Genomic DNA, 19,357 nt, shown 5'->3' with positions numbered 1-19,357 from the left:
GCTCCCCAAAGAAAACTGATTTTCATACCTGGTGATAGAAAATAAGAGATAATTTTAAGAAAATGATACTTCTTTATTACTCTAATTATCTATATTTACATTTTAAAGAGCAAATTACATTTAAAAAGTTTACTATATTTTATGTATACAGTTATATGATATATGGTGGCACTTGTAGATCTGGTCAATTATTGGGCATTAATCCTAGAATACCAGAAGTCTACCATATAGAAATTCATATCCAATTTGGTTAAGAGTCATAAAATACTTACTGAATTTAATAAACAGAATTTGGCACTGAAGAGCCAAAAGACAAATAAAATGAAAGTACATACTATTAGTTTTCCTAATAATAGTTTTTTAAAGATCTGTTAATTTACATGTTTGTTTCTGATTTCCCCATCTATAATGTCTTCTATTACTAAAATAGTAGGTGTTCAATAAATTCTGAGGGAAAAAGAAGTGAATGAAGGGAAACACTGCAAATACGACTGGCTCTTTTTGTAATTACAGAATAATAGCATTAGTTTACTATATGTCAGGCACCATTCAAGCTTTCCTAATTTCCTTTAATGAGATAGTTATCAACATCTTTCCCATTCTGCATATGAAGAAAGTGAGGCCCAATAAATTATGGACTTGTCAAAATTACCCAATTAGTAAAATGCAGAAAAGGATATGTATTCAGACAATCTGGTTCAGAACCCATTCTATGAACCCTATATTATATGATTTCAGCAACTGAAAGCCAAAGAAAAGATATCAATTTACTAAGATAAAATTATTTTTGTCTATGACAAGAGAACAAAGAAATTTCATATAGCTTGCCTTGCCTCAGTAAAAGTCCAGAGATGCTGACTTGGTAAAAAGTGCTAATTAATAACAAATCATATGTCAATATAAAAATCAATCATATACCAACACAATGATGTTAAACAATGAGATATAAAAGAAATGTTTACTTTCCCAAGAGTCTGAGAGGCACTCATTATTGTTAAATAGTGATAACCTTCCAGCATAATGAGGCCATCTATCATATGATGATTTTACCCATATTTTCTAATTTTTCCATAATTCATTTTAGAAAAAATAGAACAGAATCAATCAAGATGCTATTAATAAAATTCTGTACGGTTAATCCCTCTTTGTTCAAATTAGCATTTTTACCTTAGAAGCGAGAAATATCCATTATTAATCTATTTCTAATGTAGAAAATTATGTAGGTGAGAAAAAAGCAAAAAATAAAAAAGATAAGCCAACATTCAATTTCTAAAGTACTGTCAGAGACTATAACAGCAAATGACTGAGTATAATATAACTATAAATCTGAAAAATAGATCCTTTGAGAATAGAATTGTCTTTATAATACCAAAGAACAAAGTGGTAAAACAAAGGGAATCCTACTTAGTTTTGACCTGGAGGAGAAAAATATTTTTTCATGAAAATTTCATGAAACTGGAGAAAGAAAATATGGCCAATCCCAGATTGTAAATCCACCGAAATATTACTTATATATATTAATTCCACAAACTGTGTTCTAATATGTCTTAACTATTTAGCTATCTATTTGTCTATGTACCTTCACAACAAAGGCACTTAACTATGAAGATTGTTAATGAAAAGTTTACTACAAAGTAAAGCTTCTTTATTGAAGATAAATCAGACAAACAGGAGAGTATGCTTTACAAGTACAATTAAAAGAATAGAAAAAATAAGGAAAATGTAATATAAAATCTAATTGTTAACAGTCTGTTTCAATTTAATAGTAAAAAGAATTTCAAAAATAAAAGGGAAAGTTCAGTTTATCACCAATGGAAAATGAAACTACTTCTACCTGGAGAACAGACAAATGTGAAAAACTACAAAATGATGAAAAATTTTAATAAAAACGTGGCAAAATATACAATTAAATGCAATGCATAAACACTAACAAATTGGGACACACTATTAATTAATAACAAGAAAATGGGGTATTGGTAAACAGATTAAAAGTACTACTGATAAGATCACTCTGATGACTTATGAAGTTCTAAAACTTATCTTGTCTGTACCCTAGAAAACAACTAACCTGATTGTCTCTCTTCTCAGCTAAGATATAAGCAATGTCAAGGAGCATTTTATTCCAAAGCCGATAATCATATCTGGCCATAACTGCCTTGTTAACTGTCCATGCACATAGTCTTTGAAGCAGAGGATTAAATGTTCCTGCCCATTTTATCTAGTCCCCAAGACTCGTCCTGCAAAGTGAATAAAAACGATTATCTTTAAATCTATCCCTCATACATATACTATAAAAGAAAAAAAAGGGGAAGGGAGAACCAGAGAAGAGATTAAAGATGAAAAGAAAATAATCCTTGAAAAGATGGAAATTATTATCCAGCCTGGAATTAAATTCTCAGCAAGATTTCCACACTTTGTTGAAGGGTAGGACTGGTGTCTCACTTTTTATGAAACTGAACTTTGGAAGACACGATCATTAATGTACGAAGAGAAATTACTGTAGTATTCTGAAGTAAATTTGAGAATAACTTGAAAAATAGGTTAGCTTTTGAAAAATAAGGATAAACATAACATTGATCTCCTATTTTTCCTGGTACAATGCATCTGAAAAACAGCCAAATAAATGGAAATTGCTGTACACAGACAGAAGAATGATAGATGAAAAGTAAATAGAAAATATAACGAAAAGAAAAAAGTACATATAAAGGGCAGAAAATAATAAAAGTCATGAAATTAGAAAATATATATAGTATCAGGTAACTTTTAAGTAATAAGTAGTATATTTATAGTACCTTGTCAAAAAAGCTACAACTTGGTACAAAGTCTCTCACAACACAGAATAAAATGTGCTTGATGTTTGTTCTATCAGAAAATTTTTTCAACAATAAACTGTGATTTTACCTTTATAAAAAAGATAAAATTAAGTAAAAGATCTGCCTCTTTACCTAATAAATAGGAAAGGGATACTCTTAAATCTCATTTTTGTAATGGTAATGTGTATAAATTGAATATAGTCAGTTATTGCTACTAAAAGGGATGTAATTGGGGAATATTTAAATATATGTTTATGCAAACACAGGTTCTTTATAAACATACACATATATATAAGAAAAAAAGAATAGTCATTTAGTCATTTTAGGTAAACACAGTTAAAATCGTTGAAAAACTCAGAACAGCTAAATAAACAAAATTATCTTGTTACAGGAAAACAAGGGGAAAATGAATATACTTGACTCAGAAGTTATATAGATAATTCTAAAACAGAAGCAACAGGGAAAATGATAATGTATCAGTTCTTCAGGACTTAGTCTACCTACTTAAACTGATTTTAGAAACACTACATTTAAATTATTATACCACTAGGAACAGAAAGAATCCTAGCTAGGTCACAATTACCTATTACAATTAGATGGAACTGTTTAAAATATATATATATATATATATAAACAAATATTTACACATTTATGTATAACAATGAAACCATGTAATTAAGTAGGAAAATACCTGTGACTTTGGAATTTCAACTATTATTTGGTTTTATCAAAGAATATGGCCTGCTGGACTCCTACAACTTATTTGGTTATAAAATAACGCAAGAAAATAACTACACATTCAGAAAGAGATTTGGTAACATTCATCAGAAAATTGCAATTTTCATTCTCAAGACTAACAAATGCCAGTTATCAAAATAAGCACAAATTTTACTTCAACAGAGAATACAAACCATTCATGCAAATTTTGGAGAAACATTGTGTTTTTCAAGAGCAAAGTAATCAATTTAAATTAATATTGAATTTAAATACAGCTTAACTGGAATATATTTAACAAAACTAAATGAAAAGGAAATAAAGTGTTAGTTACTTACCAGCAAGAGTACTTGTATGCCTAAAAGCTCTGACCTGGGAGTCTGACAAACCAGTCAAAAGCGAGATTACTGTGTCCATCATATACTCATCATAAATTATGCTATATTGACACTGTCGAATCAGGACTCCAATAAATTCACAAAAGTTTGAACGAAACTTTTTCCACTGAGGTCCAGGCATGGTAAGGGGATAATCACCACTGTCCTAAAAGGGATAAAAAGAAAAAATAACATATTAAGTATGATATATGACATACAGTTTGATTTCTTTTTTCCTCCTACTGGAAAAGGAACATTTTTCTCTCAAAGTACATGTGGACAGACACCAAGAGGTACATGATGGCTTTCTCTTTTTTGCTTGTTTTGATCTACCCCAACTGAATAATTGTTAATGAGTTCAAAATTGTTATTTACAATCAGTATTTAATTCATTATTCTAAGCCATTCATTCAAAATAATAGTTTAAGTTTTGTTGTACTTGGGAACTAGCTGAGATAATTTAAAGTAAAGAAGAAAACAAAAAAAGAAAGAAGTTTAACTAGAAAGGATTACTTGCTACTGAATTCAGATCAAACTAATCATGACATGTGTAACAGCACCTTTCAATTATTTTAAATAAGACACTTTAAAGAGTTAAGAATTTTAAGAGTATAACCAACTTCCCACATATGAAATTTCAACCCTATTTCTTCTAACTCTACTATGAACTTTCATTTAACTCTACAGTTTATGCACTGAATTTATTAACTTTTCCAAGAAAAAGCCTACCATGGGCTCTTGGGATCCCCAGATTGTGTCATTTTATTTAAAATACAAAATTGAGAGCTGAATCCAGCAGAGGTTTCTCACTCTAGCCTAAAACATTTTGGTGGAGAAATGGAAATTCACAAGGCAGAGGGTGAGAAATTCTGTGAACTTCCTTATCAGACTATTCTCAATTTGTGGCTATTTGTTTTTTACAGGCCAAAATGCAGCTAGGAAAATTGGATACAAATGAGGTCTTGAGCTTTGTGGTGTTACATGAAAGCGTACTTTGATACTTACAATAACAGAGAATCTCAAAGAATCTCAAGAGCCTTGAACAGAAAGAAGGGGAAACCTTGGCACTTAGTTAAATACCCCATAAAGAGAGTTAATTTTGGTATTACATGAGTACTACATGGGCTACTAAGCTTGATCAGTTCAGTTCAGGTCAGTCGCTCAGTCGTGTCGACTCTTTGCGATCCCATGGACTGCAGCACAACAGGCTTCCTTGTCCATCACCAACTTCTGGAGTTTACTCAAACTCATGTCCATTGAGTCGGTGATGCCATCATCCTCTGTTGTTCCCTTCTTCTCCCTCCTTCAATCTTGCCCAGAATCAGGGTCTTTTCAAATGAGTCAACTCTTCACATCAGGTGGCCAAAGTACTGGAGTTTCAGCTTCAGCATCAGTCCTTCCAATGAACACTCAGGACTCATCTCCTTTAGGATGGACTGGTTGGGTCTCCTTGCAGTCCAAGGGACTCTCAAGAGTCTTCTCCAACACCACAGTTCAAAAGCATCAATTCTTTGGCACTCAGCTTTCTTCACAGTCCAACTCTCACATCCATACATGACTACTGGAAAAGCCATAGCCTTGACTAGACGGACCTTTGTTGACAAAGTAATGTCTCTGCTTATTAATATGCTGTCTAGGTTGGTCATAACTTTCCTATCAGGGAGTAAGCATCTTTTAATTTCATGGCTGCAGTCACCATTTGCAGTGATTTTGGAGCCTCCGCCCCTACCCAAATAAAGTGTGCCACTGTTTCTATTTGCCATAAAGTGATGAGACCAGATGCCATGATCTTTGTTTTCTGAATGCTGAGCTTTAAGCCAACTTTTTCACTCTCCTCTTTCACTTTCATCAAGACGCTCTTTAGTTCTTCTTCACTTTCTGCCATAAGGGTGGTGTCATCTGCATATCTGAGGTTATTAATATTTCTCTTGGCAATCTTGATTCCAGCTTGTGCTTCTTCCAGCCCAGCATTTCTCACGATGTACTCTGCATATGGTACTAAGTAAGCAGGGTGACAATATACAGCCTTGACGCACCCCTTTTCTATTTGGAACCAGTCTGTTGTTCCATGTCCAGTTCTAACTGTTCCATCCTGACCTGCATACAGGTTTCTCAAGAGCCAGGTCAGGTGGTCTGGTATTCCCATCTCTTTCAGAATTTTTCACAGTTTATTGTGATCCACACAGTCAAAGGCTTCGGCATAGTCAATAAAGCAGAAATAGATATTTTTCTGCAACTCTCTTGCTTTTCTGATGATTCAGCAGATGTTGGCAATTTGATCCCTGGTTCCTCTACCTTTTCTAAAACCAGCCTGAACATGTGGAAGTTCATGATTCACGTATTGTTGAAACATTACTTTACTAGTGGGTGAGATGAGTGCAATTGTGCGGTAGTTTGAGCATTATTTGGCATGGCCTTTCTTAGGGACTGGAATGAAAGCTGACTTTTTCCAGTCCTGTGGCCACTGCTGAGTTTTCCAAATTTGCTGGCATACCAAGTGCAGCACTTTCACAGCATCATCTTTTAGGATTTGAAATAGCTCAATTGAAATTCCATCACCTCCTCTAACTTTGTTCGTAGTGATGCTTCCTAAGGCCCGCTTGACTTCATATTCCGGGGTGTCTGGCTCTAGGTGAGTGATCACACCATCGTGATTATCTGGGTCGTGGAGATCTTTTTTGTACAGTCTTCTGTGTACTCTTGCCACCTCTTCTCCTTCTGTTAGGTCCATACCATTTCTGTCCTTTATTGAGTCCATCTTTTCATGAAATGTTTCTTTGGTATCTCTAATTTTCTTGAAGAGATCTCTAGTCTTTTCCATTGTATTGTTTTCCTCTATTCTTTCTATTTATCACTCAGGAAGGCTTTCTTATCTCTCCTTGCTATTCTTTGGAACTCTGCATTCAAATGGGTATATCTTTCCTTTTTTCTTTTGCTTTTGGCTTCTTCTTTTCACAGCTTATTTGTAAGGCCTCCTCCGACAGCCATATGAGCTCTATAAGCTCCATATAAGCTCTCCTAAGCGCTATAGGAGACCAGAAAGGAACTGAAGGGGCTGGCTGAATCTCCCCAGCTCTTTAGATTGGGGATGTGGAAACACAGATTGTAGAGGGTAGCACAATGGAAAGGTAAGGTATTTCTCAAAGCTATCTCTGAAGGCTGCCTGCTGCTTCTATTTCACAAAAGCCCACCAGGGAAGAGTTTCTTTTGCTTTGTAGCAACTGTGAAAGTCAACCACTAAGAGCTCATAACCTGACCTGGGCCCCAAGGAAATAGAAAGAAAATAATCTTTCTGTTCAGGTCCAACAGCAAAAAGAAAGGAAGCCCGAAAAATCAGCATTTGGGAAAATCTAAATAAAAAATAAGTATACTTCAAAGATTCAAATGTAGCATAAAACAAACAAAAAACTCTAGAGAACTTATATATATATCTATATATTTGTACTTTTTTGAAGTATAATTCATATATAACATTAGTTCCAGGTATAAAATATGATTCAATATCTGTATATATTTTTAAAAATCACAATAAGTGTAGTTAACATCGCAAAATCACTGCAGATAGTGATTGCAGCCATGAAATTAAAAGACGCTTACTCCTTGGAAGGAAAGTTACGACCAACCTAGATAGCATATTCAAAAGCAGAGACATTACTTTGCCAATAAAGGTTCGTCCAGTCAAGGCTATGGTTTTTCCAGTGGTCATGTATGGATGTGAGAGTTGGACTGTGAAGAAAGCTGAGCGCCGAAGAATTGATGCTTTTGAACTGTGGCGTTGGAGAAGACTCTTGAGAGTCCCTTGGACTGCAAGGAGATCCAAGAAGTCCATTCTGAAGGAGATCAGTCCTGGGTGTTCTTTCAAAGGAATGATGCTAAAGCTGAAACTCCAGTACTTTGGCCACCTCATGTGAAGAGTTGACTCATTGGAAAAGACTCTGATGCTGGGAGGGATTGGGGGCAGGAGGAGAAGGGGACGACAGAGGATGAGATGGCTGGATGGCATCACCAACTCGATGGATGTTGAGTTTGAGTGAACTCTGGGAGTTGGTGATGGACAGGGAGGGCTGGTGTGCTTCGATTCATGGGGTTGCAAAGAGTCGGACACGACTGAGTGACTGAACTGTACTGAATATCTGTTACCATGAACAGTTACAAAACTTTTTATTTTCTTGTGTTAAGAACTATTAAGGTCTATTCTTTTAGCAACTTTTCAATATGCAATAAAGTAGTAACAACTATAGTCACCATGCTTTACATCCCCAGGACTTATTTCATTACTGGAAAATTTATATCTTTCGACCCCCTTCACCCATTTTGCACATTGCTCCACATTGAGAAACACTAACATGTTCTCTGTATCTATGAGCTCAGTGTTCTTCTGTGTTGCTATTGTTTTGATTTCACATATAAGTGGGATCATATGGTATCTCTCCTTATCTGACTTATTTCACTTAGTGTAATGACCTCAAGGACCACCCATGTTGTCACAAATTCCAAGATTTCCTTTTTTTAACTACTGAATACTATTTCTTGTGTGTGTGTGTACCTACCACACTTTCTTTACACACTCATCCATTGATGGACACTTAGGTTGTTTCCATATTTGGCTATTGTAAATAATACTGCAATTAACATGAGGCTGCATATATCCAAAATACTTTATTTCTTTAGAAACTCAATTGATGAACTGAAGGAAAGGATGGTCACTGACAGAAGTTACACTAGTAGCCTAGAAAATAATACCCTAGATGGGACTTGTGGAAAAAAATCTTTTAAAATGGACAAAGGAGGTTACTATGACCTCTTCAACCTTTGCCCTTTCCTTTTTCACTGGATTTGGTACTGATATTCAACAGCCATTTTGTAACCATGAGGGAACATGGATAAGGATTCCTAGAGAGAAAGATGGATAAAGTATAGGTTTTTAATCTGTTAAGGTGTAGTACTAACCATGCTTTGTCTACTTGCAGATTTATTTTGTGTGAGACAAACTCCTGTGAATTTGAGTCACTACTAATCAGATTTTCTGTTACAAACAAATTCATTTCTGTTACAGAATAATTATGAGCAGTGGGGAAAGATAATTCAATAAATAATTTTGGTACAATACAAGTGGCTTTTCATTAGAAAAACATTAGATATCACTGTACCTTATACCAAATTAAATTTCCAATGAAATAAAAATACTCAACAAAGAGAGAAATAGAAGAAAATATGGGAGAATATTCTCAGAGTGGGTCTTTTTTTCAAAAATATTTAAAAAGTCAGAAGTCATAAAGAATCAACAAATTTAAAAAAAGAACCAACAAATTCAATCAACATAAAAGTAATTTTTTGCATTAAAAAAACACAACACTAAAAGTAAAGTCAAAGAGTAACAACAGGGTTTAGCTTCTGCTTAGAATATAAAATGCTACAAACAATGAAAATAGCTTAATCATCAAAAAAAAAATTATAGTTTTTCTTAATCCCATCTTGAGCTGAAGTAACTTGAACTCCAAAGAACAAGCTTTCCAAGAAAAGATGAGCCACACAAACTCTACCACCTGTGGCAGAACCCAGAAGAAAAGGTTCTGTGACAAAAAGAGGTAAGAAGAAATCAGGCAAAATGCTAACAAATGTCAAAGACCAAGTGTGGGCCAACTTGTCAGCGCAGAATTACAAGGAATTCACACTCACTCCAAATCTCTTTTTATCAGTTGACCACAGGTTTCAACCAGGTAATAAAAGCCTGAGACAGCAGAAAAGACAGAACCTATTTTGATGCAGGCCTACAGAGGATGATCCTCAACTGCTATGGGAAAGGTAAGACGTACAGCTCACTTCTCTAGACCTTTCTCCCATAAAAGCCAGAAACCTTAATCTTGTTGGGGAGGGTCAGTAAATGGATTCACCATCATGGCACAGCAAAAACCTACTATAGCTAGAAGAGTAGAAAAAAAGCATCCTATAGTACATATAAAGATGAGAAAAATAAGTTCTAAAGAACCTGTCCCAGATCACACAGCTACAAGTCTTCTCTGGTTCTGTGTTTGTAAAATCCATGTATTCTCTATTCTACAATGGAGCTTCACCTGGTTTACACCAGTAGCCTTGGAGGACAGAAAGGCTGTCTAGTGAATACTCTTCCAAAGGAGAAAAATTGTTTTTGTTGCCAAACAGAAAGACAAAAAACTAATGGAAACACCTATTTTGGAAGTTCTGGGAACACTGATGGGTGTGGTAGGTAAGGGTGCCAACCTTCATAGACAAGAGTCAACAAAGAGAACTAGAAGATTGTGAGCTTCTAACTAGGATTAAAATAAGAATCTTAAAAGATAAGAGGTCCACTGCAAGGCAGAACTCATGCAGCTAGCAGAGGTGGAAGGCTAACTGCCTAATTCTTAAGACTTTGGTATTTGGGAACGCATTGTGGTCACAAATTACAAATATTTAAAGAGATAAAACACTTTCTAAGAATAAATTCAAGAGATTTGATTTTTAACCCAGCTGATGGACAATGTTATAAAAAAAAGTTACCTATTTGGTAAAACGTGGCTTTTGGTTACCTAATTTCAACAGACTTTGCCGGAGGATATGTACCACTATTGCTTAAATCAATGATCTGCAAACAACTGTTTGGAGAAACTATCCATCCACCCACTCATTTATCTATTCATACCATTTATTAAGCAACAAATAAGCTCTGGCACTATACGAGGTCATCAGGCATACAAAGATAAGCAGAACAAGGATATTATTAGAAGAATTTCTACTCTATATATTTTTTACAGCTTTATTGAGATATAATTGATATATGACACTGTGTAAGTTTAAGTTATACAGCATGTTGATTTAATACATATATATTGCAAAGCTTATCACCACTCAATTAGGTAACACCTCCATCCCATTACTTTTTATATGTGTGACATAAGATTTAAGATCTTTTCTCTTAGCAAGTTTTAAGTATGCAACATATACTATTGCTGTACATTAAATCGTTAGAACTTATTCATCTTGTAAGTGGAAATTTAAACTCTTTTATCAACTTCTCCCCATTTCTTCAGTCCCCTAAAGAAACTAATTTAATTGATAAGATGAACACATTAAAAAAACTGTAAAAGAATTAAATATAATAATAGGAACTTGACAAGGGTATATAGTACTTAGAAAGGAATGTCAATTCTCTGCAGAAGCAACTGGACAGGGAAAACAGGGTCAACACCTTTTCTAGGTAATAACAATTAGTGAAGGCCTATAAACAAAAGTGCAACAATGGGAGTACAGAACTGCATTACATTTGGAATCTAAACTGGATTCTGTAACCAAGAAGAAAGATGGGGTTGGATCAAAGAAAGGTAAGGAAGTAAAACTTTACTTTGGAGAAAACAGGTGGTCACTGAATTAAAAAGCAGAGACATTACTTTGCCAACAAAGGTCCATCTAGTCAAAGCTATGGTTTTTCCAGTAATGATGTATGGATGTGAGAGTTAGACTATAAAGAAAGCTGAGTGCCGAAGAACTGATGCTTTTGAACTGTGGTGTTGGAGAAGACTCTTGAGAGTCCCTTGGACTGCAAGGAGATCCACCCTAAAGGAAATCAGTCTTGAATATTCATTGGAAGGACTGATACTGAGGCTGAAACTCCAATACTTTGGCCACCTGATGCGTAGAGGTGACTCATTTGTTTTTTTTTTTTTTTTTGACTCATTTGAAAAGACCCTGACGCTTGGAAAGACTGAGGGCAGGAGGAAACGGGGATGTCAGAGGATGAGACGGTTGGATGGCATCACCGACTCAATGGACATGAGTAAACTCTGGTAGTTGGTGATGGACAGGAAGGACTGGTGCGCTGCAGTCCATGGGGTCACAAAGAGTCGGACACGACTGAGCAACTGAACTGAACTGAACTGAAGGATGTTCATCAACAGCTATGAGCTTTAAAAATGTATTTTTGGTTCCAATGTGAAAAACAGAAGAAAAGGTGAAGGACATGGAGCAAAGGTGACTCTCCACTGCAGTCAATCCAAAACCAAAAGTGTGAGGGGAGAGACCGTTTAATATAGTAACAATAATGACAGACAAAATGGGAGGGATGTGATGAATATTTGAAAATTAAAGAAATAAAATCTACTGAAGTAAACTGAGTAATGGACAAAAATGACTTTCTGTTTCTGGGCGGAACCTGTTTCCTCACAACAGGAAACAAAGAATTCTTTACTCCCTGACTACTGCAGAAGGCATAACACTTTTAAGAATACCTAATTAGTATATCCCATAAGAAGAGACTGCTGCTGCTAAGTCCCTTCAGTTGTGTCCGACTGTGCCACCCCAGAGAAGGCAGCCTACCAGGCTCCCCCATCCCTGGGATTCTCCAGGCAAGAACACTGGAGTGGGTTGCCATTTCCTTCTCCAATGTATGAAAATGAAAAGTGAAAGTGAAGTCGCTCAGTCGTGTTTGACTCCTAGTGACCCCATGGACTGCAGCCTACCAGGCTCCTCCATCCATGAGATTTGCCATACAAGAGTACTGGAGTGGGGAGCCATTGCCTTCTCCCTTTAATTCATAAATGACTGATAGAGAATATCCTATTTTTAGACATCACAACACACTGCTATCTACAGTCAAAATAAATACAAAATTTCTGGAACGTGCTGTCAATGGATGCTAAACCATTAAGACGCAAGTTGACATAAGCAGAATGTTAATAAAGTGCAAAATAATTTGAGACTTGAAAAGGGAAAAGTAGTTTCACAAAAAGATTCAAGAGTTATTATCTTAAACTAAACAAGTGCTCAATCAGAATAATAGGTGGGCAACCTGACATTATGAGCTACCCTACTGTGACAAAATATGAAGTATACAGCATCACGGATGAAATTATCTTTCCAGAGAATGTAAATATAATTTAACAAAGTCACTAGACATAACTTTCAGTTACAAAATAGAGGCTATATTTTAGGAGGCTATACTATAGAAATAAATTAAATGATACCATGGAGGTAAAACAATTAAATAAAAATGTGAGGCATTTTTTTAGACGACAACTAAGTTGTCATCTAAAAGTTAATGTGATGTAAATAACAAAATATGTGGAAAAACTATTTCATATTTAAAAAGTCCTGAGAACACAACAATCAAGTGCAGTATGTAAGTCAGTGTGCTTTACTTCCCTGTTGTCTAATATCCTAGTTATGCTTCTATCAAGGGGCCATTTGCCCTTATTGTTTTCTCTTCCCCCAGATATATGCCTGGATGCTCCATCACCTCCTTCAAGTCTTTATCTAAGGTTACATACTTACACAGTTTTTCTGACCATCCTATTTAAAATAATCCTTCCCTTCCTAATTTCTTCAGTCTTCTCTGATTTATTATTCTGCATAGCATTTATTATCATTTGTCATACTCTTTTGGCTAATATATAGCCATTCATTAGCTTTTCCCCTGAATGAAATGAAAATTCCAATGAAGACTGGGATTTTGGTTTATTCAGTGCTGTATCTTCCATTTTTGGCATGGTTAATAGTCAAATATTTCTTGGTAGAACAAATGAATTACCTCAAAAATGATACTGTCAAAATGGGCCTAAAATAATGGTTCAGTTCAATTCCGTCACTCAGTCGTGTCTGACTCTTTGCGACCCCATGAATCGCAGCACGCCAGACCTCCCTGTCCATCACCAACTCCCGGAGATGTGCATTGAGTCGGTGATGCCATCCAGCCATCTCATCCTCTGTCGTCCCCTTCTCCTCCTGCCCCCAATCCCTCCCAGCATCAGGGTCTTTTCCAATGAGTCAACGCTTCACGTGGGGTGGCCAAAGTATTGAGTTTCAGCTTTAGCATCAGTCCTTCCAATGAACACCCAGGACTGATCTCCTTTAGAATGGACTGGGTGGATCTCCTTGCAGTCCAAGGGTCTCTCAAGAGTCTTCTCCAACACCCCTGTTCAAAAGCATCAATTCTTCAGCGCTCAGCTTTCTTCACAGTCCAACTCTCACATCCATAAACGTATCTAAGTGATCCCTATCAATATTTTCCTTAATCATAAACTTTGATGACTTTTGTTTCTTTAGGCATAGACAGAAATGAGGAAAATATATAAAGTCAAACCAGCAATGGGACTACCAATGTTGCTCCTTTTAAATATGTCCTGCTCCACACTGACATCAGTTATTTAAGTGAAGTGCTACCAAACATCTGGCCTTTACTCCTATCCATGCATCTTCACAAACATTTCATGAGGAGTGGTACATGATTAATGGGTTTGTAAGAAAAAAAAAATGCTTACATACTTCAAGACATTGATTACCTCTGATAAGAAGCATTTTAGTAGTATTAATAGTTCAGTTCTTAAGCTGAGGGTGGGAGATTTACATATCTTACACATTAAGTACATTTTTTGGTATGTATCGAGTGACATATAATTTCTTTAGGTGGATGCATTAAAAAGTGTTTGAAACTATCCACATCAACATCTTTGAGTTCCTAAAATGACTAGAAGAAATCCCAAATTCTGGGGTGTCATTATCTAAATTATCACAATGTCACAGTCTGTGTTTAACATCTGTGAATTTACATATCACAATGATCAGTAGAGTTCTTCATTTTAATTTTCCTTCAGAATGTCAAAATGCATAACAATTGTGTGTCATGGGAACAAAGAAAAGGATATAGTGCTTATCTTTGGAAAGATCAGAGAAAACATATTTACAAAACAAAACTATTTTACATTTTATCATTAATATTTTATTATTAAATGTATCCCTTGAACTTTTGTTTTTAAATTATACTGTATATTTAAAAACAAAAATAACTATAAAAATTATTTATAGGAGAGATTTTGTGGCTGTCTGCCATGATGCACAAAAGAGAAATTGCTCTTTACTATGAGACCTCTGCTAATTAAGCTGAAATTAACTCTTCCAATTTTGGCAAACCCTCAGACTTTCGAAGTATCAGTAAATTCATATGCCTATAGAAATATATGTACACTAATTAAGAAATAATATAAAAATATATTTGGAAAGAACAACTTTTCAAGTCAATCTAACAAAAATGTTATTATAATCTTACTCATCTCTGTATCTCTAGCATTTATCTAGGACACTGTCTCATGTGCTTAGGAGGACAACAATGTTTTGGACATGACTTATTTATTAGTACTAAATACAATCTCCTTAGTCTAATCTACAAGGCTATTTTCATTCTTTCCAGCTTTGTATGTCACTATCTCCTCCTCTACAGGTTAAACATCATCTTCTCTTTAAGCTCCTTCCAGGTTTTATGACTGAACTTATATTAATCTTTGGAAATCTAATTTTAATGGTTAAATAATCATTATCTGATGTATGAAGCATTCACACCTCAGATAATGAACTCATCCTTTGGGTTCTCATGGGTCTTATATTTTTTAACTATTGAAGTTGTCAGTGTATTACTGCTATTAGTTTACAAAGTTCTTTCATCATTTAGAACATAAATTCACCGTCTAGAGCTATAACCTTGTTGATCTCTATAGTACCTATCCAAAAGTTGGACATGCATTGTTATTACTGAACAAATACAAAATTACATTAACACCATAGAAATAAGTTTGAAAGATCAAACAGTTCATTTAACACTTGTTAAAAAAGAAAGTTATCCCTAAAATGTCACATTTATGTCACACATCAATTACATCATGATTTTGTAGGTATATTTTAAAACTGAAGGATATAATGCTTGAAATTACCACAAAGGAATAACCTCAATATACAGCTGATTATGATTAACGCAGATAGGGAGTTAATCCAGTTCCCAGCGATACAAGTATTACTGTTGAGTCATACTTTGGTTTATGATTATCTCATTTAAGCATTTCTCATAATGAGAGTGTCTGAGAAAACTCAATCTAAATTAAAGATATCATATTAATCAATAGAATATAATTGATCCTTTAAGAAATACTAGCTAAATCTACAACTTATTCAGTTAGTCCTAAGACACATGTAATAAAACCCACCAGAAAGTTTATAATATGACTGAAGGTGTAACTATTACTTGTACCCATCTCCAGCTATTTCAGATTATACACTTAGAGTTACATATTAGGCAGAATACAGTAGTGGCTACCAATATGAACTTAGGAGCTAAATGATCTGGGTTCAGTTCCTGGCTTTGCCATTTACTAGTTTTGTGACCTCAGAGAAATGTCTCTACCCTTTTGGCCTCAATATTATCATCTGTGAAAAGGAGATAAAGAAAACCTGCCTCATGAAAATGTCAAGAATTACATTTTTATGAAAAGTACTTACAATGGTGCATGATACAGAATAGGTATGGTATCTGTATCTGCTACTATTATTTTTCAACATGTTTTATCATGTTTCCAATAATTATACTTCAAGGTTCATAGGTACAATATTATTTCCAGTCTGGAACCTTTCCACATTACAAACTGGGTACAACTTCTTGAGTCTATATTACTTTTCTACACGATTATTCCTTTGTTTTGGCATTTCTCATATCCAACTTTGCTTCCTTTCTTTAATATTCTGTTTACCTTCCTCAACTTGGAGTAGTCTCCAAAGTAATACAGACAACACAAACTGAACAATGCACTGCAACAAAATACAACTTTTTATTTTTATCTAAAAATAAATAATTTACTATAAATATTTAAGACAATGAATAAGATTGGTATGTCCTCATTAGGTCCACATTTCAGATTGTTCTGTGTCACAGATAGTATTTGAGGTATCCTATTTGAGTTATCCTAGGAGAACAAAAATAGTTCAGTGCTCTAAAGGATTGACACGAGAAATTAAACTCTCCACAGGTTGTTCATAAGTTACTTATCATTGCAATGGATTTATGATTTATACTACGTTTAACTCTTCACAAAATGGAAATGCAAAGATTTCTGGAGAAAACAGACACAAAACAAAAATCTATAATCACAAGTGAATAACAAGAAACATGGCGGCACTGACACTTCCTGCACAAGCTCTCCTTTAGACCACTATGAAACTTAAAGCCATGATGACAAGCTAATGACTTCCATCATTAGAAACTCACCAGCAATTATCCTTCAGTTAAAAATAAATTAAAAACAAAAAGAAACTGACCTAGTAGTACAAGCACTTAATTCTATAAATAAATATATGCTTTAACAAACACTAACAATAAATACAGTCTACTGACATAAGGATAAAAGGAAACAACTTCCTATTTTTATTCATTAGGTATTTAGGAAATAAACTTAGTTCAGTTAAATTAAGAAAGTCGGCAACAATTAACAGGCAGCTACTTTTTAAGTAATTTCCTTACAAGAACAGAACTATATAGCCTTCTGAGAAGAAGTATGGGGAAGACATGGGCAGAATAATTTCATATATAAAATTAGCCTTTTCATAAGTTTTTATTACTAGAAATTTAGATTAAAAATGTTTCACTGATAGAATATACAATCAAAAATATTTAGAGACTTTAAATTCAGGTTTCCTCTATCATGTTTTCGCATCTCTTCACATTTTCTCAGTTTGTACTATTTGAACATTTTTACATTTCATAATATTTTTAATCATTTGTTTAATAACTGCTCAAATGGATAAGTAAAAAGTACTATACTTAAGTTTAAATCAACAAATTCACATAAGCACATATGATTAGAAATGAGAAGAAAAAAATCTAGAAGATAAGTCATAATCACTATAAAGAGCACAATAAACAACATTTAGAATTATGAGCAGAGCAATACAAAATAACACACATACGAATGAAAGGCACTAAGTGAATACAGTTGACCCGTGCACAACACAGGTTTGAACTATGCAAATCCACACAAAGTTTTTCAAATTTAAATAAATTGGGAAAATTTTTTATAGATTTGCAAAAACTTGAAAATTAACTGGCAAACCACATAGCTTGTCAACCAAAAAACTAAGAAAAATAGAAATATCATAAATGCTTAAAATAATGATATCATTTATTTTATCACTACCATATAATATACATAAATCTACTATAAAAAGTTAAAATATATCAAAACTTACCCACACAAACACTTACAGACTGTCACATGGCGCCATTTGCAGTTGGGAGAAATGTAAACAAATGTGAAGATGCAATATTAAAACATAACTGCATAAAATTAACTATAGTACATACTGTATTACTGTCATAGTTTTGTAGCTACTTCCTGTTGCTATTTTAGTGAGGACTGGCTTAATATGCTGTGTGACACTAATCATCTCCTGTGAGCACTTTGTTTCTTTAGTAAACTGCATAATTACAATAAAATGGAATCTCTTGCTGTTCTTTCATATTTAACATCATATTTAGTACAATACCATGAAAAACCTTCAATAATACCATGAGACCCACAGAAGTGCTACTAGTGATGCTGGAAGTGCTTCTCTGAAGCAGAGAAAAGTTGCTTGATATGTATGAAAGACTGAGGTCTGCAGCTGTGGCTGCCCACCATTTCAAAATAAATGAAATCCAGCAAAAAGACTATTTAAAAAGAAAAGGAAATTCATGAAATGATCACTGTAGCTATTCCAGCAGGCATAAAAACCTTGCACTTTTCATGATATCTTTTTATTTCATATTGAATGCAGCTCTTATATTGGTATAGGACTGCTTCAAGAAAGGCATACCTATGACTTCTAATATAAGTGGAGAAAATGTAATCATATGAAAACATAAAGCAAAAGAAAGGTGAAACATCTAAAGCTGGAGAATTTAAAGCGTGAAAAGGATTGTTGATAATTTTAGAAAAAGTGTTTGCTTTAACAAACATAAAGATAACAGGCAAAGAAAACTGTGCTGACCAAGAGGCAGCAAATTCCAAGTCTTCATTAAGACAATCACTAAGGAGAAAGGACAACTGCCTAAAATAAATTTTTTAACTTTTATTGAAATACAGTTGATTTACAATGTTGTATTCGCTTCAAGCGTACATCAAAGTTATTTAGGTGTGTACATATGTATGTGTATGTATATGTATTTCTGTTTTTACATTCTCTTCCATTATATGTTACTACAAGATAGTGTAGTTTCCTGTGCTATAACTCTTAGGTACTTGCTGCTTATGTATTTTATATACAGTAATGTGTGTACTTTGGAACCAAACCCCTTGTGCCTTTTAGTAAACCAAAAATTTGTTTTCTATGTCTGTAAGTGCATTTGTTTTCTACATAAGTTCATTTGTATCACTTTTATTAAATTTCACTTATAAATGATATATGGTATTTGTCTTTCTGTCTGACTTACATCACTTAGCATGATAATCTCCTAGGTCCAACCACACTGCTGTGAGATTTCATTCTTCTTTTTCTTCTAATGGCTAAGTAATGTTTCACTGCAAACACACATACACACACAGCACTCTTTATCCATTCATCTGTCAATGCACACTTACAGAGCTTCCATGTCTTGACTGTTATAAATAGCACTACTGTGCACATTGTGGTGTATGTTATCTTTTC

The 19,357-nt window shown here is 34.3% G+C and overlaps 1 protein-coding gene across 4 annotated transcripts in view; it reads right to left on the bottom strand.

The window, feature by feature from the left end:
- STAG1 (stromal antigen 1) overlaps positions 1-19,357 on the bottom strand; it is a 505,017-nt gene that overhangs the window by 179,807 nt on the left and 305,853 nt on the right. For all 4 annotated transcript variants that reach the window (XM_059889103.1, XM_059889102.1, XM_002685052.7 and 1 more), the window contains one exon: positions 3,866-4,070. In XM_059889103.1, the coding sequence (XP_059745086.1) occupies positions 3,866-4,070 (205 nt within the window). The remainder of the gene's footprint in view (positions 1-3,865; positions 4,071-19,357) is intronic.

The sequence above is a fragment of the Bos taurus genome, chromosome 1 (genome assembly GCF_002263795.3).
Source record: "Bos taurus isolate L1 Dominette 01449 registration number 42190680 breed Hereford chromosome 1, ARS-UCD2.0, whole genome shotgun sequence".
In the NCBI taxonomy this organism is placed as follows: Eukaryota; Metazoa; Chordata; class Mammalia; order Artiodactyla; family Bovidae; genus Bos; species Bos taurus.
This window is presented reverse-complemented; position numbering and strand designations above follow the sequence as displayed.